Below are 19998 nucleotides of genomic sequence, written 5' to 3'. Positions count from 1 at the left end.
ATTTTTTGTTCTGAGTCTGCTCCCATACCACTATTCAAGGGACAAGATAAAGTGGAAATAGTTACCTTTTTTCCAAACCTTCAGCTTCCTGGTGACTTACAAATTTGTTTACTGTTTTATCTCCACTTTTGCAAGCATGTGAATTTATAGCCTATCATACTAACAAATGCCAAATAAAACTATTCTTTGCTATATGTTGTGATTTTGAGTAATAGTACGTGTTTGTAGGATGTACAAGTTAATAGCAGGTTACGTTCTTGTGGTAGATAATGCTGTAATTTTTAATTAGCAAAATTAGAGACTATTCTTTATTCTTTAAAAAATGGTAAGGAAGGGTGGTGCCTGTGGCTCAGTCGGTAGGGCACCGGCCCCATATACCGAAGGTGGTGGGTTCAAACCCAGCCCCGGCCAAACTGCAACAAAAAAATAGCCGGGCGTTGTGGCGGGCGCCTGTAGTCCCAGCTGCTCGGGAGGCTGAGGCAGGAGAATTGCCTAAGCCCAGGAGTTGGAGGTTGCTGTGAGCTGTGTGACGCCACGGCACTCTACCGAGGGCAATAAAGTGAAACTCTGTCTCTACAAAAAAAGAAAAAAAAAAATGGTAAGGAAGATAGCATACTGTGTATTATCTGTATGACACTGAACTCGTTGTTGTAATGTCTCTTGTGGTTCAAGATGTCTTAGGCAAGAATCTTAGGCATTCTCTGAGAGTTTTTAAGAACTCAAAAGAATAGGATAAAGCCATTGATTTTTTTAAATTAATACTTAAAAGAAATAGGTTTGTGTGTAAGACTTGAAGGTTGATACTACTACTTGGTTATCAAGTGTGATTTCTGGCTTCCTGGTGATGATAGACCCAGTTCAAATAATGATACTGCATTTTCATACTTTTCTTCAAACCACATTGTGTACTCCTCTTTCTTTACCTTAATATTTGATTCTTGAATTGAATGGCACCAGGCTGGAGATTGGGAGTAGATTTTAGATTGGGTTATAAACTCAGGGAACTTTGTGGGCTGAATATGGAACTCTGTGCCCTTTGGGGGACTGCAGTCCTGTCCACTGAAATACTGCCTTATGCAATGCATGTGCTATATCCGCAGATGTAACCGCTCTGCTGGACACAGTTCTATATAGAGAATTTAATTTTAATTTACATCCTACTACAGGTAAGTATTTGGTTCTTGTTCTGTTGTAAATATTTTGGAAGTACGTGATGTCCATTTTATTTTAATTGGTCATCAGGTTCTTTTTGGTTATATTGTGTACTTAGGCACTGACTATACTGGTAAACTTGATTAGAGTGGATAGGAAAGTTGTCTTGATGATAAACTAGTTCATTAGTGGTTTTTCTTCTAAGAGGAATGAGAACTGCCATTGTAGACTATTAGCTTCTGTTTACTTGAGTTTTCTGCAGTAGACATTTAAAAATGGAATAAAAAATTCCTGGGGGCTAGTCTCATTGAAGGTAGCCCCTGTGAATGTGTATTTTGTATATACTGTTTATTGAAAAATTATTTGGAAATATATTTTGGTTATCTGAGAGGAGGTCATTGACTCTTCTATTATGATTTATTTGATTCTTAATGAATAAAGACTTGAATTTGATGGGTATAGTCTAATGGTTTTCTTGCCCTAGTAATATGTTTAAGTACCAATAAGTGTGTGAGAAATACGTATTTGGGAATGGGGTGTGTATGTATGCTAGCAAGGTGTGTGGAAAACATTTTTTGTTTATGTTGTGGTCTGTTGAAATGATGGAAATAGAGCCATGATGAGAAAACTTAAAACTAGCCTGCAAACATTTGTGTAGCCAGTAGGAAAGCTCTCACATGCTAAAATAGCATGCAGATCTGGATTTTAGAAAAGAAAGTGGCAGCAGGGCAGACTGACCTCAGGTTATGGGGGATAAACGCGAAGCAGAGAGCAGACAGGGAGCTGTTGCAGAGCCATAGGAACGAAACGACTTAGGACCTGCACTCATGATGATAAATGAGCAAAGAATGGATTTCAGTTCTTTTCATATCTACTGCAAATACAATTTTTTTTTAAATCTTTAAGCGACAGGGATAACGCTTTAAGATAACTTCTACTTCTCTTTTTGTAAATTTTCAAACATAACAAGTAGAGAGAATAGTACAGATGAACCCCTAGGTGTTTATCATACAGCTTCAGTGATTATTAACATTTTGAGGTTCTTAAGGTGACAGTGTTTTTTACAGACTTCAACATGAAAGGTTTTTTAAGCAAAATAAAAGATGAAATGCAATAAGTCACCCAGTTGGATGCAAAAAAATTGTTATACAACTATGTAGTTAGGGGTAAGGGGCAGAAGAGGAATGACTAGTGGGAATGAGTAACATATGTGGATAAGAAGAAATTGAGCACGACCTTTCTTAAACTATTTTTACATCTACATGTGTGCATATATGCATAGACTGGGTTTTCCTCTGGCTCTTTGAGCTCTGTCTCCAGTGCTCTGAGGTCTCACTGTGTCTCTTGGTCTGTTTGATCCACCTTACTCAGCACTAAGTTGCACGCTCTCCTCCATCTGTAAGCACATTGCCTTCACTTCTGGGAAACTTCTGTTATTTCTTTACTTTGTCTCTGCTTTTTCTTTTTTAGATACGGAACCTCTTTGGCTGGTCCTCTAATTTTCTTTGCTTTACTCAGTTTTCCTCCTCTGTCTTTCATTATCTTAGAGAGTTCTTTAGCTTTACAACCCTCAACTTAGTTTTTTATTAGTATTAAGATTTTAGTTTCTAACAAAGTTTTTCTTTTTTATTTAATCATAGCATTCTATTCTTGTTCCTGCTTGCAGTACTGCAGTATCACTTTTTTCTTCATCTCACAGGGGATTAATGATAGACATCTTGTTTCTGTTAGGTTTGCTTTTCTTGCATAGTTGTTTTCTTCAAGTTGATTATTTAAGTTTGTTATTTTTAGCTTCTGACTTTGACTTTTCCCATCCACTGATGGAAGAGTGGGCTGCTACAGTGTTGTTGGGGAGCTCTGTGCATGTGACTACAGCTTTAGGCTTCCATGGAGGGCTGAGAATTTTTCACATTTCTTGATTTCAGTTTTAGGTTGTTTTGCTGTTTTTTTCTTTTTATTTGATTTTTGATTTTTTTTCAAAGAAGACTTTTCAGTGTCCTGCCCACAGGGTATATGTCTGGCTGATTAACGTGTTCTCAGAGCTGGAGTTATCAATTCCTGAACGTTTTGGGGCCCTCCTGTGATAATCCATCTGTCTTTGCTTTCTGATTGCTGATTTAGAATTCAGCTTTGTTTGGTATACTCAGTTATTATTTTTTCATTGCTTTGCTTTTTTTTTTTTTTGTTCATGTGGGTTGAAACAAAATTGTGGTGATTTATGTATGGTTTTTCTGCATTTTCTTTTTTGACCCTAACATGCAGTAAATGTTTTCACAGGGTTTTTAAATTTTGGGATACATGTAATTTTAAAGAGTTGCATAATCTTATTGTTTGGGTATACCACAATTTGTTTAACAAGTATTTTTTTTTAAGATACTATTTATAATGTTAAACTTTTAGGAAATACAAAAAAGTAATTTAAAACTTTTTGGTTCAGTGGTTGCAAAAGCTGGATGAATGTGTCGCTCCTCAAGGCTACAGATTGAAGTTTTATTTGGATTTATATCATCTGACATAAATTTTTATTTAGAAAATCAGTCATTCTTAAAATACTGGGCCATGTGAAATAATAATGTCATTACGTTCTGGTTAGACAGATTTGGGTCTGTGTAATCCTGAGTGAAGACAAATGGGTAATGAAAATGCAAGCTGACTAGGAAGGTTGCAGAGTGGTGAGGATGCTCAGAATCAATACTATAATGACTATATTATGAAGAAATTAAGGAGAAAAGGAAAGCTAGGAAACAGTTTGTGTAGTTTAAGTTTTTTCCTGATGCCTTCTCTCATCTCTCTCCTTACGCAGATGCTCTTTCATCTGTGCGTCCCTCTGGCTGCCTCTCCTACTTCTCTTCCTCAGCCCTTCTCCCTTCCTCCTCCTAGTTCTTAATGGAGGATTGACTCTGCTGGAAGTGTATTAGAATTGGATGGGGAGAGACATCAGCATAATAGGCAGACCCTGTAGTCTTAAAATTCATCTGAGTTAATGGAAAAATATGGGTATTAAGAATCATGCCAAGGATTATATATTTACAAGGTCTGTGTTATGGACTTTGAAAACGTGACATTTAAGCTGAGTTCCAAGTCAGTCAGATAACAAATATTTCTTACATACATTTTACATGTCAGGTGCTATTTTCTGGGCACTTGGGATACAGATTTTTACTAGACACAGTTCATCTGTTTAAAGATCTTATGTTACAGTGGCAACAGGCAGACAGGACTCATACAACAAAATAAATAACTTCGGGTACTAGAATACTAGAGAGATACTAGATATCTACTAGATACTAGAGAGAAGTTCTGTGAAGGAAGTAGAAAATGATAATATGATAGTGACTGGGAATGTCAAAGGAAAGTCACCATGTCATTGAAGTGACACTTGAATGATCATAAGAACAAAGTCGTAATCTAAGAAGAGTATCCTAAGCAGAAGGAGCATCTGGTACAAAAGCTCTTAGGAAAGAGGGGCTTAAAAGGCTAAGACGACAGGTGGTCAGGACTGGCACAGCAGACGTGTTGGGAGGAATGGAGGCGGACAGGCCGGAGAGGCAGGCCCCATACGTGTAAGCCCTTGCAGGTCTTTTTAAGAAGTTGCTTTTATTCTGTTTGTAATGGAAAGCTATTAGAAATTTTTGAGCAGAGAAGAGACATGAATTGATTGACACTTTCAGTAAGTTGCTTTGACTGTGTACAGAAGATGGATTTTAGAGCTGTAAGAACAGAGTGGACAGGTTAATTTAGCAAAACAGGCGGGATGTGATGGTGGATTTGAATTGGGTAAGTGATGGAATTTAATATAGACAGAGTTTGCACGTGAACTTTTGTCCACCCTGTATTATCAAGGTACAGTTGGCATACTGGATGTTGATATGTATTAGATGATTCCTGGAATGTTTTGGTTTCCTTGATTGACTTGGTAGATGATTGTGCCATTTATTTATGTGGAAAGCCCTTGGAGAGGATCAGATTGGGAGAAATTAGTAGTTTTGTTCTGGCTATGGTAACTTGGAGGTGCGTGCTCCATGTGTAAGAAGTTGGATATGAATTACTGGTGGTCAGGGAGCAGTTGAGTCCATAGTGTTAACTCTGAGTATTCCTGACACCCCAGTCAGAGTAAATCATTTCTTTTTGTGTTCCCATAGCATCTTTTATCCCATAGGTTTTTGTTTTCATAGCATTTGTTGCATTGCTTTGCATTATATTGTGTGTCTTGTTTTTTCTAAGGTTTGTGATTCTGCTGTGTTCCTCTCTCTCAACTTCTTGTATGTAATAAATATTTAATAAATGTTTGAATGAATCGTACTTAACTTCCTCTGTCACCTGTCTGTCAGATCCATTCTGTGCATCCCCGTTGCCTTAGTGCTGATCCTTATCTCTTAAGATCAGTGCACTTTAAATGGATTTTTTTAAAGCAGCAGAGCTCATTTTCTAATGAATGTCGATGTAAAATCCTGATTTTACATTAAGGTATCAGTTAGGATTGGGTTGAGCACTATTAAAAAGCTTTGACTATATTGACTTAAGTACAAGAGAAGCATTTCTTTTATCACACCATGATTAGTTGGGACATAGGGGATTTCTGAAATTGAATCAGTGGTTCAAATGTATCAGAGCCAAGGTGTCGGAGATGCTCATGGGAAAGGAGAGTAATACTGAATTTAAACGACCAGGGCAGTAGAGTTAAAATAGGACATAAATACATTGGGATGCTATTTCAGTGTATGGAAACTTGAACTTAGTTTGTCTAAATTTAATAATTTGGTGATAATTTTAAGATAGAAAGGTGAGTATAAAAACAAAAGACATTTCACTAGTCTAGAGGAATGCAGCTGGACCACACTCAGAGGATCAGAAGGGATAGGCAAATCTTCAAGCAGTTATGAAGTAGCTGCCTGGCTTAAAAGTTAATATAACTAGAGGGAAGAGGTGTTACGGAGACAGATGACTGATATCAAGTTTCTAGATTTATTGGACTGGCAGAATAGTTGTATTGTTAATGGTGATGGGAAACCAAGGGAGAAATAGCATGGATGTGCAGTAGCGGATTATTCACAGTCTAAAAAGAAAGTGGTCAGAATGGCTCAGTTAGCCACTGATTTTATTTTCTTAGATAGAGGTAATGAGCACACAAGGGGAAAATTATTCAAGAACTTTTTTGAACTCTGAAGTCACAACTAAGAATGTTAAGACTTTTAACCTTCTTGTCGTGATCTGAGGGAAATTTATGGAAGTCTCACAAGGAGTTATAGTTGATTGGCATTAATTTGAACTTTTGAACAGTTGCAACATTGGGATCCCACAATTCATTTTTGTTGGTGCCTTTCACTGATGCCGTTCTAAAATAGGTTAATTTTAATAAATATTTTACAACCAAATATTATTTGTATTTACTTCAAATCAAATGTTACAAACATGTTTTACATTGTATTTGAATGTTTTATTACTTAAACAAGCTAATGACCTTTTTATTTAAGGTACAGCAGGGAAGAACTGGAAATTCAGAGAAAGAAACAGCACTTCCATCTACAAAAGCTGAGTTCACTTCTCCTCCTTCTTTGTTCAAGACTGGACTCCCACCAAGCAGGTTAGTTAGACAATTGTAACTCAATTATTACAAGACAGTCGTATCTTTACATTGCAATTTTGCTGTGTTAAGTATGAAATCTCTGATGTCCTGTGAGAAAACTGGAATTCCTTGTGAGAAACTCTTCTGGGTGCTGTTTCATCTAAAAAACCTAGGTAAGGAAGAATGAAGCCCAGGATACAGTTATGTGTATACAGAGACAACCGTCGTAAATTACCTTCAGGAGAGGTGGTAATAGCAGTGGTCTTGCTATTTTCTGTGCCTATTTATTATTATTGAACTTTCTGACTCTACTTCTATTGGCCTAAAGGTATTTTGCTGATTTTAATAAAAGAAGTTGTAGAAATTTCGTCCTGGAAAATCACTCAAAACCACTTTCTTGTTTTGCTTTGGTGTGATAGTACCTAATTTTGTGTTCCACAAATACCAGATGTTAGAGGCAAATACACTGGGAAATGTCCTTTTTATTTAAATGGAACAAATGGTTATTCTGTTATGCCATCACCAGGAAAATGGTAAAGGAAAGGCTAAGACTCGGGATATTCAATGTCAGTAATTAAATTGGATTAGATAAAGATGACTTAAGTCTGGGCCTAAAATAAATCAACAATCCAACTATTACTAGTTCTCAGCCATGTAACTTACCTTTTGTGTTACTTGTTTAAATTTATTTTATATAGTTTTCTGTTTTCTATGATTTTATATTAAGAGATTATATTTCATAACCTAAAGCAGGAAGAGACTTCGTGGGAACATCTGGTTGAGTCCTAAGATAAAAATTTTTAATGTTTTCCGCCAAAATTAAATGTCTTAAAGCGATCTGGGATTTTTGTGTATTGTCGTAGACATATCCAAATGTGATTATTTAAACTTAAATGCAGTCTTTTAAAATATTTGGTTAAAGAACTCATGATAGCTAAGGAATATTGGTTGTTTTTAAAATTGGTACTCTTGTTTTTACATTTTTTAAGAGGTCAACTTGGATTCATTGAATTTATAGTGTGTGAGTGTAGAGTGATGTTAAGAGCTTGGCCCCTGGAGTTGTATTTCTGGATTCAGATGTGGGCTACCTGCAGCTTACTAGCTGTGTGCCCTTTGTCAAATTCCCTAATCTTAATATGCTTGGTTTTCTCATCTGTAAAATGCAGTTAATAGTACTTTGCTCACAGTATAGTTTATGTGTATGAGGTAGGTTCATTTATGTAAAGTGTTTTAGAACAGTGCCTAAAATACTTTGTAGATGTTGGCTTTTATTGTACTTAAATTACTTAAAAATCAGTAGCCATTTTTCTGTACTTTGCTTTTTGTTTTTTGTTGGTTGCTTGCTTTTTGTGTGTTTCTTTTAAAATTTGGACCAGATTGCATAGGACCATGTGCTATTAGAAGGGTTTTGGCTTTTCTTGCAAGTGAAATAAATGGGGAGTCACTGTCACATGTTGACCAGGGCAATAAAATAATCTGATTTAGGTTTTTAAAGTCTCAATTTAACTGCTTTACTAAAAACAGACTATGGAGTTATTAAGAATGGAAGCAGAGAGATCAGTTAGGAGGTTGCAGTAATTACTGAGGCAAGAAATAATGGTGAGTTGGACCAAGGTGATGGTGGTGGAGATGTTGAGAAGACAGATACTGGATATATTTGAAAAGGTAAGCCAAAGGGCTGCGTTGGATGTAGACTGTAGAATAAAAGGCAAGGGTGAATTCATGGTTTACGTCCTGATCAACTCAACTGAAATGATGGATTTGCCATTTATTGAGATGGAAAGGACTATACTGGGAATAGTTTTTGGAGGGAGAAGACCAACAGTTCTGTTTAGGACATAATAAAATTGAGATTAAAATTGAGATGCCTATCAGACATAAAAGTGGAAAATTTGAGCAAGAAACTGGACATAATGGATCTGGAGTAGAGAGGAAGAGTATGGAATGGAGATATAAATTTGGGACAATCAGCGCTTAAATAGCACTTAAATGAAGCTAAGAAGTGGAGCACGGCTATGAAAGATAAGAATTGATAGAGAAGGGCAGCGCCTGTGGCTCAAAGGGGTAGGGTGCTGACCTCATGTGCTGGAGGTGGCAGGTTCAAACCCAGCTCCTGCCAAAAACTGCAAAAAAAAAAGAATTGATAGAGAAGTGGTAAAGGACAGAGCCCTGGGTCATTCCCTTGTGGGTGAGAAAAACAAGGATAAGCCAGTAAGAGGAATGACTAGAGAAATAGGAAGAAAACTCTGTGTATGGCTCAAAAAGGGTATGACTCAAGGAGGAACGAGCATTATCAGTGTTACTGATGGTTAAGCAGTTGAAGACTGAGAATGACAGTTTGTATTTTAAATTGTGAAAGTCATTCATTGGTCATCCTGACCCAGGATCATGATCATTTTCAGTGGTTGAAGGTGAAGATACAAGAATTCTTTTGCAAGGAAGTTCAAGAATGGGAGTAAAGGAATTAGAAAGAGAAAGCATGGGCAATTTTTGAAGACTTTTCTTTTTCTCTGGGGACTAAAGAAATGGGACAGTATCTGGAGAGAAATGTGAGGTCAGGAGAAATTTTTTTCAAAATGAAAGAAATTATAGTATTTTGTATACTTGTGGGAGTAAGTTAGTAAAGGAGAAATTGATGATGCAAGAAGTCAGAAGAAGGACTTGTTCTGGAGTAGAGTTGTCAAAAAGGCCAAAGGTGGTTTGGCGTCCATAGCACAGCGGTTATGGTGCCAGCCACATTCACCGAGGCTGGCAGGTTCGAACCTGCCCCGGCCTGCTAAAACAACAATGACAACTGCAACAAAAAAATAGCTAGGCATTGTGGTGGGGCCCTGTGGTCCCAGCTACTTGGGAGGCTGAGGCAAGAGAATCACTTAAGCCCAAGAGTTGGAGGTTGCTGTCAGCTGTGATGGAACAGCACTCTACTGAGGGCGACATAGTGAGACTCTGTCAAAAAAAAAAAAAAAAAAGGCCAAAGGGATGGATGTAATATGCAAGTGGAAGAGTTAGCCTTAAGTAGAAGTATGGTCAGTTCGTTCATAGTAAATGCAGGGTACAGATGGGGGGGGTAAATAATGGTGATGGGAATAATTGGAAGTTCTCTTTCTCATCTTCTTTTCTCAGCAAAATAGGATGCAGACTCATCTGCTGAGAGTGAGGATAATAGGTCATGTTGAGTGTTGGAGAAGGGGAGGAGAAGGTCTGAAATAGTCTTTTGTGGCTACGTGAATGAATTAGGAGAAAAGAGTAGGATTGCTAAGCAGTAGCTGGAGGGAGATGTTTTTTCTCAAGACAGGAGAAATTACAGCATTTTAAATGCAGATGAGAATAAGTTAGTAAAAATTGACATGGGAGAGAAGCTGTGCAGTAGTCCCCCTTTATCTACAGTTTCAATTATCCATGGGACAGTACAATAAAATATTTTAAGAGAGATACCACATTCACTTATCTTTTATTGTAGTATATTGTTATAACCGTTCTTTTAATTAGTTATTAATTTCTTGCTATTTTAACTTACAAATTAAACTTTGTCAGGGGTATGTCTGTCTAGAGAGACTGGAGTGTGTATGTATAGGGTGTGGTGCTTTCTGTGGTTTCTGGCACCCACTGGGAATGTTAGCACTTATCCCTGAGGATAAGGAGGGAGTACTGTATATTTTCTACTTTTCTTTCTTCTTTTTTAAAAAAGTTTTTTATTTTTAATTATTATAGGTACTTAAGAGTCGTATGTATTTATAGGGTACATGTGATATTTAGATGCAAGCATACAGTGGGTAATGATCCGTCAGGGTAATTGGGGTATGTATCACCCCAAGCATTTATCATTTCTTTTTGTTAGGACCATTGCAGTTTCACTCTTTGTTATCTTCAAATATATAATAATTTATTGTTGACCTATAGTCACTAGGTTGTGCTATCAAATACTAGGTCATATTCTGCCTAACTGTATTTTTGCTTTATTTTTATACCCATTGACCATCCTGCTTTATTCCCCTCACCACCACTGCTACCCTTCCCAGCCTTTGATAACCATCATTCTGTTTTAGCTCTGTGAGATCAGTTGTTTTAATTTTTAGCTCCCACATGTGAGTGAGAGCATGTGAAATTTGTCTTCCTGTGCTTGATGTATTTCATTTGCTGTAATGTTTTCCAGTTCCATCCATGTTGCACATGACAGGATTTTATTCCTTTTTAAGCTGAGCAGGATTCCATTGTGTATATGTACCACATTTTCTTTATTCACTTTTATGTTACTTTCAAATCCTGGCTATCGTGAATAGGGCTTATGTCAGTATCTCTTTAAATGTACCAATTTCCTTTCTTTTGAGTATATAATATATTTAGAAGGGGGATTGCTGTCTCTTGGCAATTCTATTATAGTTCTAGTTTTCCATGGTGGGTTTATGAATTTGGATCCCCACTGTTAGCGGAGAGGAGAATTTGTAGAGAAAGGCTCCTGTTCTCCGTGTTTTCCTGGCCTTCGTTATTACTCGTCTTTTTGCTAAAAGCCATTTGAAAGGGGGTGAGATGATCTATCTCTTTGTAGTTTTGCATTTCTCTGATGACTAATGCTATTAAATTTTTAATGTACCTGTTGGTCATTTCAATGTCTTCTTTTGAGAAATGTCTGTTCAGATCCTTTGCCCTTTTTAAAATCAGATAATTTGATTCTTTTGAGTTGTTGGAACACTCTATATTCTAGTTATGTGTATTATCCCATGTCAGATGCAGAGTTTGCAGATATTTTTCTCCCGTTCTGTAGGTTGTCTCTTCACTTCGTTGATCGTCGATTGTTTCCTTTGCTGGGCAGAAGCTTTTTCTCTTGATGTGATCCCATTTGTCCATTTTTGCTTTGGTTACCTGTGCTTTTGAGGTATTACTCAAGAAATTTTTGCTCAGACCAAGGTCCTGAAGTGTTTCCCCAGTGTTGCCTTTTAGCAGTGCATGGTTGAGGTTGATGGCTGTAGGTTTGAAATAAGGCCCGTCAGCTTGTTCTTCTGTGTTTCTCCCATTCTTTTTTTTTTTTTTTTTTTTTTGAGATAGTCTCACTCTGTCGCCCTTGGTAGAGTGCTGTAGCATTATAGCTCACAGCAACCTCACACTCTTGGGCTCAAGCTATTCTCTAGCCTTGGGATCCTGAGTAGCTGAGACTACAGGCACCTGCCACAACGGCCAGTTGTTTTTAGAGACAGGGTCTTGCTCAGCTTAGGCTGGTCTCAAACTTCTGAGCTCAGGCAGCCCACCCGCTTCAGCCTCCCAGAGTGCTGGGATTATATGAGTGCACCACCGCACCCAGTAGGTGTTTCTCTCATTCTTGTTAGCTATGTGAGTACTTGCGGAGAATAGCCAGAGGTGGGTTAAGGGTTAAGGTTATAGCAGGCAAATATGCAGGGATAGAGGGGCCAGGAACATGAGAGTGTTAGATGAGGGAGTGATTTTAACAGTGGACCATGGATCTAAGTTCGATAAAGGCCGATGGGAGGGCAGAGGCAGGAAGGGGACAGTAAAAAGGAGGTAAAGAAAGGATGGAAAAATTAGCCTGTCACCATGAAAGAAGAAATGAATAATTACCTCCACATCCTGTAGAAACGCCTAGCTTGTATATGAAGGATAGCACCATTACTCATTAGTTTGTTTTCTAGGCTCATCTTCATTTGATTGAAATTTTTTTGAGACAGAGTCTCTGTCACCTTCAGTAGAGTGCAGTCGTGTCACAGCTAATAGCAACCTCCAACTTTTGGGCTTAAGTGATTCTCTTGCCTCGGCCTCCTGAGTAGCTGGGACTACAGGTGCCCGCCGCAACTCCTGGCTATTTTTTGTTGTAGTTGCCATTATTGTTTTAGCTGGCTGGGGCTGGGTTCGAACCTGCCACTCTCAGTATATGGGGCTGGCACCCTACCTACTGAGCCACAGGTGCTGTCTGAAAGGATACTTTTCAATCATTATAAATTATTTTCCTAAAAAAATTTTTTTTCTGTTTTGCTTATTGTATTTATGGAGATTGGATAGAGATCTTTGAAAGCAAAATTTTCTTGACTTTAGGGAGAAGACAGTAATGTCCTTTATTAAGATATATGAAGTCTCGATACCAGATATTTAAGAGCAGTGAGCTGTGCTACTGACCTTCATACTGTTTTAGAGTTTACATTCTTAGATTGCCTTGTTAATGTATAGATACCTGTTATGTTCGCACATTTTTTATTTTTTTTGTACTTCATCAGTAGAATTGCTGGGTTAGCAACTTTCCATACTGTTCAGCAAATTGGCATAGTTAAGTAAAGTGTTATACTTAATATATCAGAATGTTTTGCCTAAGCTTTAAAAGTTTTTGTATTACCTCTTTTTTGAAATACATACAGAAAAGTAACATATCATGAATGTACTTCTTGATAAATTTTCAGAACTAAACATAGCCATGCCAAGTAGCACATAGTGATAAACAGACCATTACCTCTAGAAGCCCCCATTATACTTTCTTTGTTTTCATTTTTAAAATGTTTTATTTTGATAAAAATTGAAACTTACAAAAAGCTGCAAAAGTACAAAGAACTTCCAGATTCACTAGTTAACATGATTTTGTCATATTTGGTTTATAATTTCTCAAACATTTTTCCTCTCGAACCATTGGAGAATTTAATTTTTGATGTTTTGCCTCTTTCCCTCTAAATACCTCAGCATGTCTTACCTAAGAACAAGGACAAATGTTACATAATCGTAGGGCACATTTATGACAGTCAGGAAATCGAATAATGAGTCAGTATTTTTATTTTAATTATAGGCCATGAATTTTCTAGTTATCCCAGCAATGTTCTTTATGGAGTTCTTTTTCTTTCCTCCTTGATTTAGGATTCAACCTGGGATCATGCTTTACGTTGAACTATTTTATCTCTTTATTCTTCTTAAATCTGGAACAACTTCTCAGCCTTTCTTTGCGTTTCTTAGTGCTGAATTTTAGAAGCTGTGCAATCTAGCTGCTTTGTAGGATCTGGTCTTGCTTGATGTTTCCTTTATCCTAATCATGTAAACCCATGATTAGACTGGGTTTTGTTGGGGGGCAGGAATACGATGTAAGTGACGTGTTCTTCTCAGTGGTCAGCTTAGAGATGGACAGTTATAAGTTTACCCCTTGTTTTATTAGAGATGGTGTTGTGATGTTCTTCAGGTCTCTGCAATCCAAAGTTACTGTTTTTCCCTTTGTATTTAATAAGTAATTTGTGAGAAGACTGTTTAAATATCTATTTCTGTTTAAACTTTTCAGGAGTTTTAGCATTCACTGATAATTTTAATCAGTTATTACAAGTTATTAATGATCGCAAAATAGTGATTAACTATTTTTGTTAGTTGGCATTCTGCTTTAAAAATGAACTTTCCCACTTCCCCACTTATTATCACTAAGACTCATTAAGTCTTACTTAATGTGTGAGAGAATGTATATGCGTTGTTTGTAAGTATGGCTTCTTTGTAGATTTATATAAACTGTAATTCATTTTGATGCTCTAATTCTTCAACATTTGACTAGGAGGAACCTCTTAAACTAGCTCTTGTTACCTTTTGATATGTTTCCATCGTTTTTCTGGGAGGATTTCTTTACTCTTTGGTATTACCAAGATGCTCCAGACTTATCTTTTACTTTCCCTGCCTCTTCTCAGGAAGTAGACCTTTCTTTCTTTTTTTTAGAGACAGTTTCATTATGTTGCCCTCGGTAGAGTGCTGTGGCATCACAGCTCATAGCAACCTCCAACTCTTGGGCTTAAGCGATTCTCTTACCTCAGCCTCCCCAGTAGCTGAGACTACAGGTGCCCTACACAACACCCAGCTATTTTTTGGTTGCATTTGTCATTGTTGTTTAGCATGCCTGGGCCACGCTTGAACCTGCCACCTTCAGTGTGTGTGGCTGGTGCCCCTATTCATTGAGCTATGGGTGCTGAGCCAAAGTAGACGTTTCTTAAAGGCTCTCTGATTTTCCTTTAGTGGGAGATGTTAATTAAGAATCAAGGTCAGTGTGTTAGCTGTGCTCCTTGTACTGGGATATCATTATTTCTAGGCCTTTTCAGCACTCAGAGCTAGGAAAACAGTAACAACTTCAATATGAAATTGCCATATGTATTTTTCTTTATATGAAATTTAAATGTGAAATCATCTTGGTTTGTTTACTTCTAGTTTGACCCCAGGGGTTCTTACTCCAGTTCCTTTTCCCTACTCCACTTTGCTTTTCCCTTTTCTCACAGTGTGAACTTGGTTTCCAACTTCAATTTATATACTCATTTAATTAATCTTAAAATGCATGTAAAATAGATTCAGAACTTCTGCTCTTTACTTTATAAAACAGACCTATTGAACAGTTGAACATTTGTTTGCAGTTCTTTTTCTTTCTCTAGGCTGAGGATATATAGTCAAAATATTATGTTCAAAAGTTCCCTTCTGAACTTTTATATTAATTATTTAAAATATAATTTGGTTCATAGCATATGTTTGCATTCAGTTTTAGCATTTCTTTTCCTCTCTGCTTACTGATTTTATTTTTTGATTTGCATATATAAAATATTTAAAGTTCCAAAGGCAAGGCTGTCCAAAGATCTGTAGAGATTTGTCACCCCTTTCTCTATTTTCTTTCATTCCTGTCAGAAGATATTTTATTTAATTTTCTTCTTTATTCTTCCTGTGTTTATTTTACATAAAAATAAGCAGATACATAAACATTTTTCCTATTGCTTTGAAAGATCATCTTAGTAGTTCTTTAAAGTATTGGCAAAAATGCAGATAACTAGAGTATATATCACCAGGGATAAAGTTAACTTTTTTGGAATTTTGCTTTGAAAGAGTTATTTCAAAATGGAATTTTTGTAAAATTTAGCATAGGTTTTTACGAAACACGTGTGTTACTGTTAACTGGTTGAATTAACAGTACTTAAATCTGTTACTGAAGACTGCTAAAATTAATGTTAATAATTTATAGAGGCACAGAAATTTGTTTTTTAGTAATGTATTATAACCTGATGTAAGCCCTTGTTTTTTCCCCACATTTCTGCATTTTGACATTGCATAGTCTATGTTGAATATTTCTAAAACTATTCTGGAGTTAATAAAATGTCAATAACTTGTCTGTATTTAAATACCACTACCCTGTTCCCCCAAAATAAGACATCCTCCGAAAATAAGACCTACTTACAGGAAAGATAAGACGTCCCCTGAAAATAAGACCTAGCGCATGTTTGGGAGCACACCTTAAAATAAGACACTGTCTTATTTTCAGGGAAACAGGGTAGTAGTCTTAGCACCACAGCAAGAATTTTATGATTTGAGAGTGATACTGTAGGAACATGCTCAAGGACTTAATAGAAAGCATGTCAAGGAAAAGAAAACAAAACAGAACAAGGGGAGGGGGTCAGAGATAACAATATGAAGAAAAAACACAGAAAATTTATCTCACCAGAAACAGCACCTCTTCTCAGTCTCAGACAAGTGCTGCCTCCAGGAAAGCCAACTCAAGCGTTGGGAAGTGGCAGGATCGATATGGGAGGGCCGAATCACCTGATCTAAGGTAAGGCTGTTTTTAAACATTGGATACTCCCTGATGTTTAGATCATCAGTGTTGTTTTGTCTTCTTAGTAATAAGTAAATAAATTTCGTACCCCTCAGATTGTACTTTTTCAGGGTACAGCTGTGGGATTTCCAGTTACCTTATGAATTAAGACCTAGCATGTGTCTTACCACTTATCTTTCTGATCTTTTACAATATGTAGTAAACAATTGCATTGAACCACACTAATGGGTGTTCGGTATACATTTTCCCCTCCCTTGTTTTAGGTTAATTCTTCTTTCTCATACCAAGTTTGGGAAAAAATTCCCTGGCTGCTTTACATGACTTACTGACTAAAATCTAACCTGAGCCAGTATTGAGGACCTGCAAAATTTGACTCCACTGAATTTTTCTAATCCTTATACCCAACTACAGTGCATAATCCTGCTGCTGCTTTAAGTGGGTGTACCAGCTGTCCTGGGATGGACTATGTCATTTATTATTGTGACACTTTTACTAATGATCTACTCCTCTTCATAGAATCTTGCTTTGTGTTCTACATCTCGTATTTATAAGGCATACACCATTGGGTCACCATTGGGTGGATACCGTAATTTCTCTGAGCCTGAAATGTGGAAATAATAACTTCTTCCCTAAGGGATATTATGAGAAGCAACTAAATTAGGGTATGCAAGCACATTGCCAATGCTAATCAACCTGAGAGATTATACTTTGTTGCCTGGCTTTGAAAATATATACCAAGATTTCTTCCTAATTTAATTTTTGAGGTTTTAAGTAATTGTGGTATATGAGGTTTAATTTTGTTAGTTTTTATTTTGCTTTTGTTGTAGAATTTTACGTTTTCTTCTTTGGAGCTTAATGCTGTGTTAATGTGCTTTTAATTATTTAAAAGCTTTAAAATATGTAAATCATCAAATACCTTTGATTATAACAATTAAAAGAAAAGCAAAAGGAGGCAACACTATCAAAATTTGATTTTCTTAGATTTTTTTTGTAAAGTCTTTATACATACTCTAAACATGAATTGTAAGAATTTCTATTCAGTTTGCTTTGATAGGATATCATATTAGAAGCAAATAAGTTTATTCATACTTAAAAGTAGGTTATTCATCTCAAAGTAAGAATACACAAACTATCAGTCTAGTAACTTAATACTGGTAAAAATATATTATCTGAATTCTTAGAAAATAATGTGAGTTTCATGTGTTGCTTTAGCAGTTTAAAATACTTATTTCAAAAGTATTCATAGACTGTTTCTCATATAATATTGGTTGTTCTTTGTTTTTTAAACTCTAAAATTCTATTTGAGAAACCAATACTAATTTCAAGAGTTATTTTAAATAAAGAAAAGTTAAATCTGGTAAGTGTGAAGTGTACAAACCTTTTCACATTTAACATTTTTGTGGAACCCGAAAGTTTTAGTAGTTTTGTGAACACAGACAGTCCTGGGGTTATGAAGGAGATCAGTTCTTTAGGTTTATTCTTAATTTGAATTTGTATGTAAGTTGAAATGGGTACATTTACCTACTTAGTATCTAGAATAGCCTTGTTTATGAGTCATATGTCAACCGAATGTAACTCAGGAACTTGTTGTAATAGTCTCAGTTCATAAATGCACTGTATGTAAATTGGTAGTTTATAACTTCGGAGTGCTTATAATATAGTTTCTATATAGTAACTAACTTGATTATCATAGTGCATCGAAGAACACTTGTATTTATGTTTAACCTAGCCAACAACGTGAACAGCCTATTTATGGATCCTAAAAGGACCAGACAAGGTGAACTTTAATTATAAATTGATCATGCTACTATTAATAATGACTCTTAAACTTGTAGTTGTATCATGATACCAGCATTGGATTTGGATTTTAGGTTTAGTTTTGTCAGTAAGTACTTGTGTGAATTGAGGAGAGTTCTCTAAAGTCTTTGTGACTCCATCACTACATTTGTCACATGGTGGGGGCCAGACTCTGTGATCGGAGGGTCTTTTCAGCCCTGAAATTCTTTATTTTCTGACTAGTCCCTGGTTTACATGGAAAAAGAAATCTGAGAAATTAGGAAATTTGCCTTAAATTGCAGCTGCAGTTACGAGGCAAAGCCAGGACTAGAGCACCTACTTTTCTGCCTTTTAGTACCTACAGGTCAGACAGGTCAACTTTTGTAGGCAAATGCATAGAAATACTTAAAATTTGTTATTTTTCATGTTATTTTAAACTTAATATTTGTTTTTATTTTTGCTTTATTGTTTTAACATGAAATTCTCTTTATATCAGTTATTTGACTTAGAACTTTTTACATAAACCTATACTTTTTAATAATAGTTTATTTCTTGACACAAGGGGCTTGGTTTATAGGGAAGATAATTGGTTCTTGTACTTAAAAATGATATGTGTCACTTTTTAAATAAACTTCGCCTATACTCCTTCCTCTTCTTCCTCCTCCTCCCCAAAAAAGATGTTTTGGAAATGGAAAACTCTGCAGTCTGAATTTGGGATTAGTATTAGGGAATATGTGTAGTAGGAAATTTGATATTTGTTTCTTGTGTTTTTGAAAATTCCCAAAATAAATACTTTAGAGAAAATCCACTTTTTTGTTTTTTTTTTGCAGTTTTTGGCCCGGGCTGGGGGCTGGGTTTGAACCCACTACCTCCGGCATATGGGACTGGCGCCCTACTCCGTTGAGCCACAGGCGCCACCACTTTTTGGTTTTTTAAACAGTGTGTATGTCCATGCATATACACACCTTCTTAAATAGCATAAGACAGAAAATTAGATTCGAGCTCTGTATTAAATGTAACCGAAAAGGGTAGAATTTTTTTTTTTTTTTTTTTTTTTTTTGAGGCATTGCTTAAATCTGTAAAGGGCAAGTAAATAATGGTTGAGATTCTTTTTGTAAGTTACTATATTTGAAAACTTAGACTAATTACCTCATGCTAGTTACTCTTAATATGTATAACACAGTCTTTTTAAAAACTGATTTAAGAGTATTTTTGAAGCTGTGTATAATGATGGCATTTTATTGGTGTAAGTTTCCTTTAAAAATTTGTATTTATAATTCTTTTCAAGCCAGTTAGTAAAAAGAATGAAGCAGTTATAGAATGCAAAATATTGAAATTGGCAGTATGAATGATTTCTACGAAGTTATCCTGATGTGTGCTTTATTTCCATTTTATTTATTTATTTATTTTGAAACAGAGTGTTACTTGTTGCTCTCGGTAGAGTGTTCTGGTGTCAGCTTACAGCTCCTCAAACTCTCAGGCACAAAAAATACTCTTCTCTTGCTTCAGCCTCCCAGGTGGCACAGGTCACAGCGCCCAGCTATGTTTTTTTTTTTTTTTTTTCCTCGCTCTTGCTCAGGCTGGTCTCAAACTCTTGAGTTCAGGTAATCCACCCATCTCAGCCTCCCGGAGTGCTTATAGGCGTGGGCCATTTATTTCCATTTTAAAATAACAAGTTTTGCTCCTCACAAATAAGTTTCAAACTCTCACTCGTTAATCTTAAGCTCATGTTCCAATTTCAGAATGCTTTTTAATTGAGTTATACTCTTGAATGAGGAATAGTTAAAGTTACTTTTCAATCTTGAATCACTAATATATTGAGACCTGTTTGTATTTCTTGCAATAGACAAACACAAAATGTATAATAAAACTGGAGGTTAAATGACCAGTATATCTAAGAATGACCTCTTCATCTGTTGTCAAGCCCATCTACTTGATTGTCTTGATCAGATTCAGTGAG

General features: G+C 36.2%; 1 protein-coding gene across 24 annotated transcripts in view; it reads left to right on the top strand.

Annotated features, from left to right (window-relative positions):
• FIP1L1 (factor interacting with PAPOLA and CPSF1) overlaps positions 1 to 19998 on the top strand; it is a 74187-nt gene that overhangs the window by 11674 nt on the left and 42515 nt on the right. For 13 of the 24 annotated variants that reach the window (XM_053578051.1, XM_053578049.1, XM_053578046.1 and 10 more), the window contains 2 exons: positions 6627 to 6736; positions 16152 to 16259. In XM_053578051.1, coding sequence (XP_053434026.1) covers positions 6627 to 6736; positions 16152 to 16259 — 218 coding nt within the window. The remainder of the gene's footprint in view (positions 1 to 6626; positions 6737 to 16151; positions 16260 to 19998) is intronic. The other 11 variants (XM_053578056.1, XM_053578052.1, XM_053578057.1 and 8 more) reach the window with 1 other exon arrangement.

This window comes from Nycticebus coucang, chromosome 23, assembly GCF_027406575.1.
Source record: "Nycticebus coucang isolate mNycCou1 chromosome 23, mNycCou1.pri, whole genome shotgun sequence".
Classification (NCBI taxonomy): Eukaryota; Metazoa; Chordata; class Mammalia; order Primates; family Lorisidae; genus Nycticebus; species Nycticebus coucang.
This window is presented reverse-complemented; position numbering and strand designations above follow the sequence as displayed.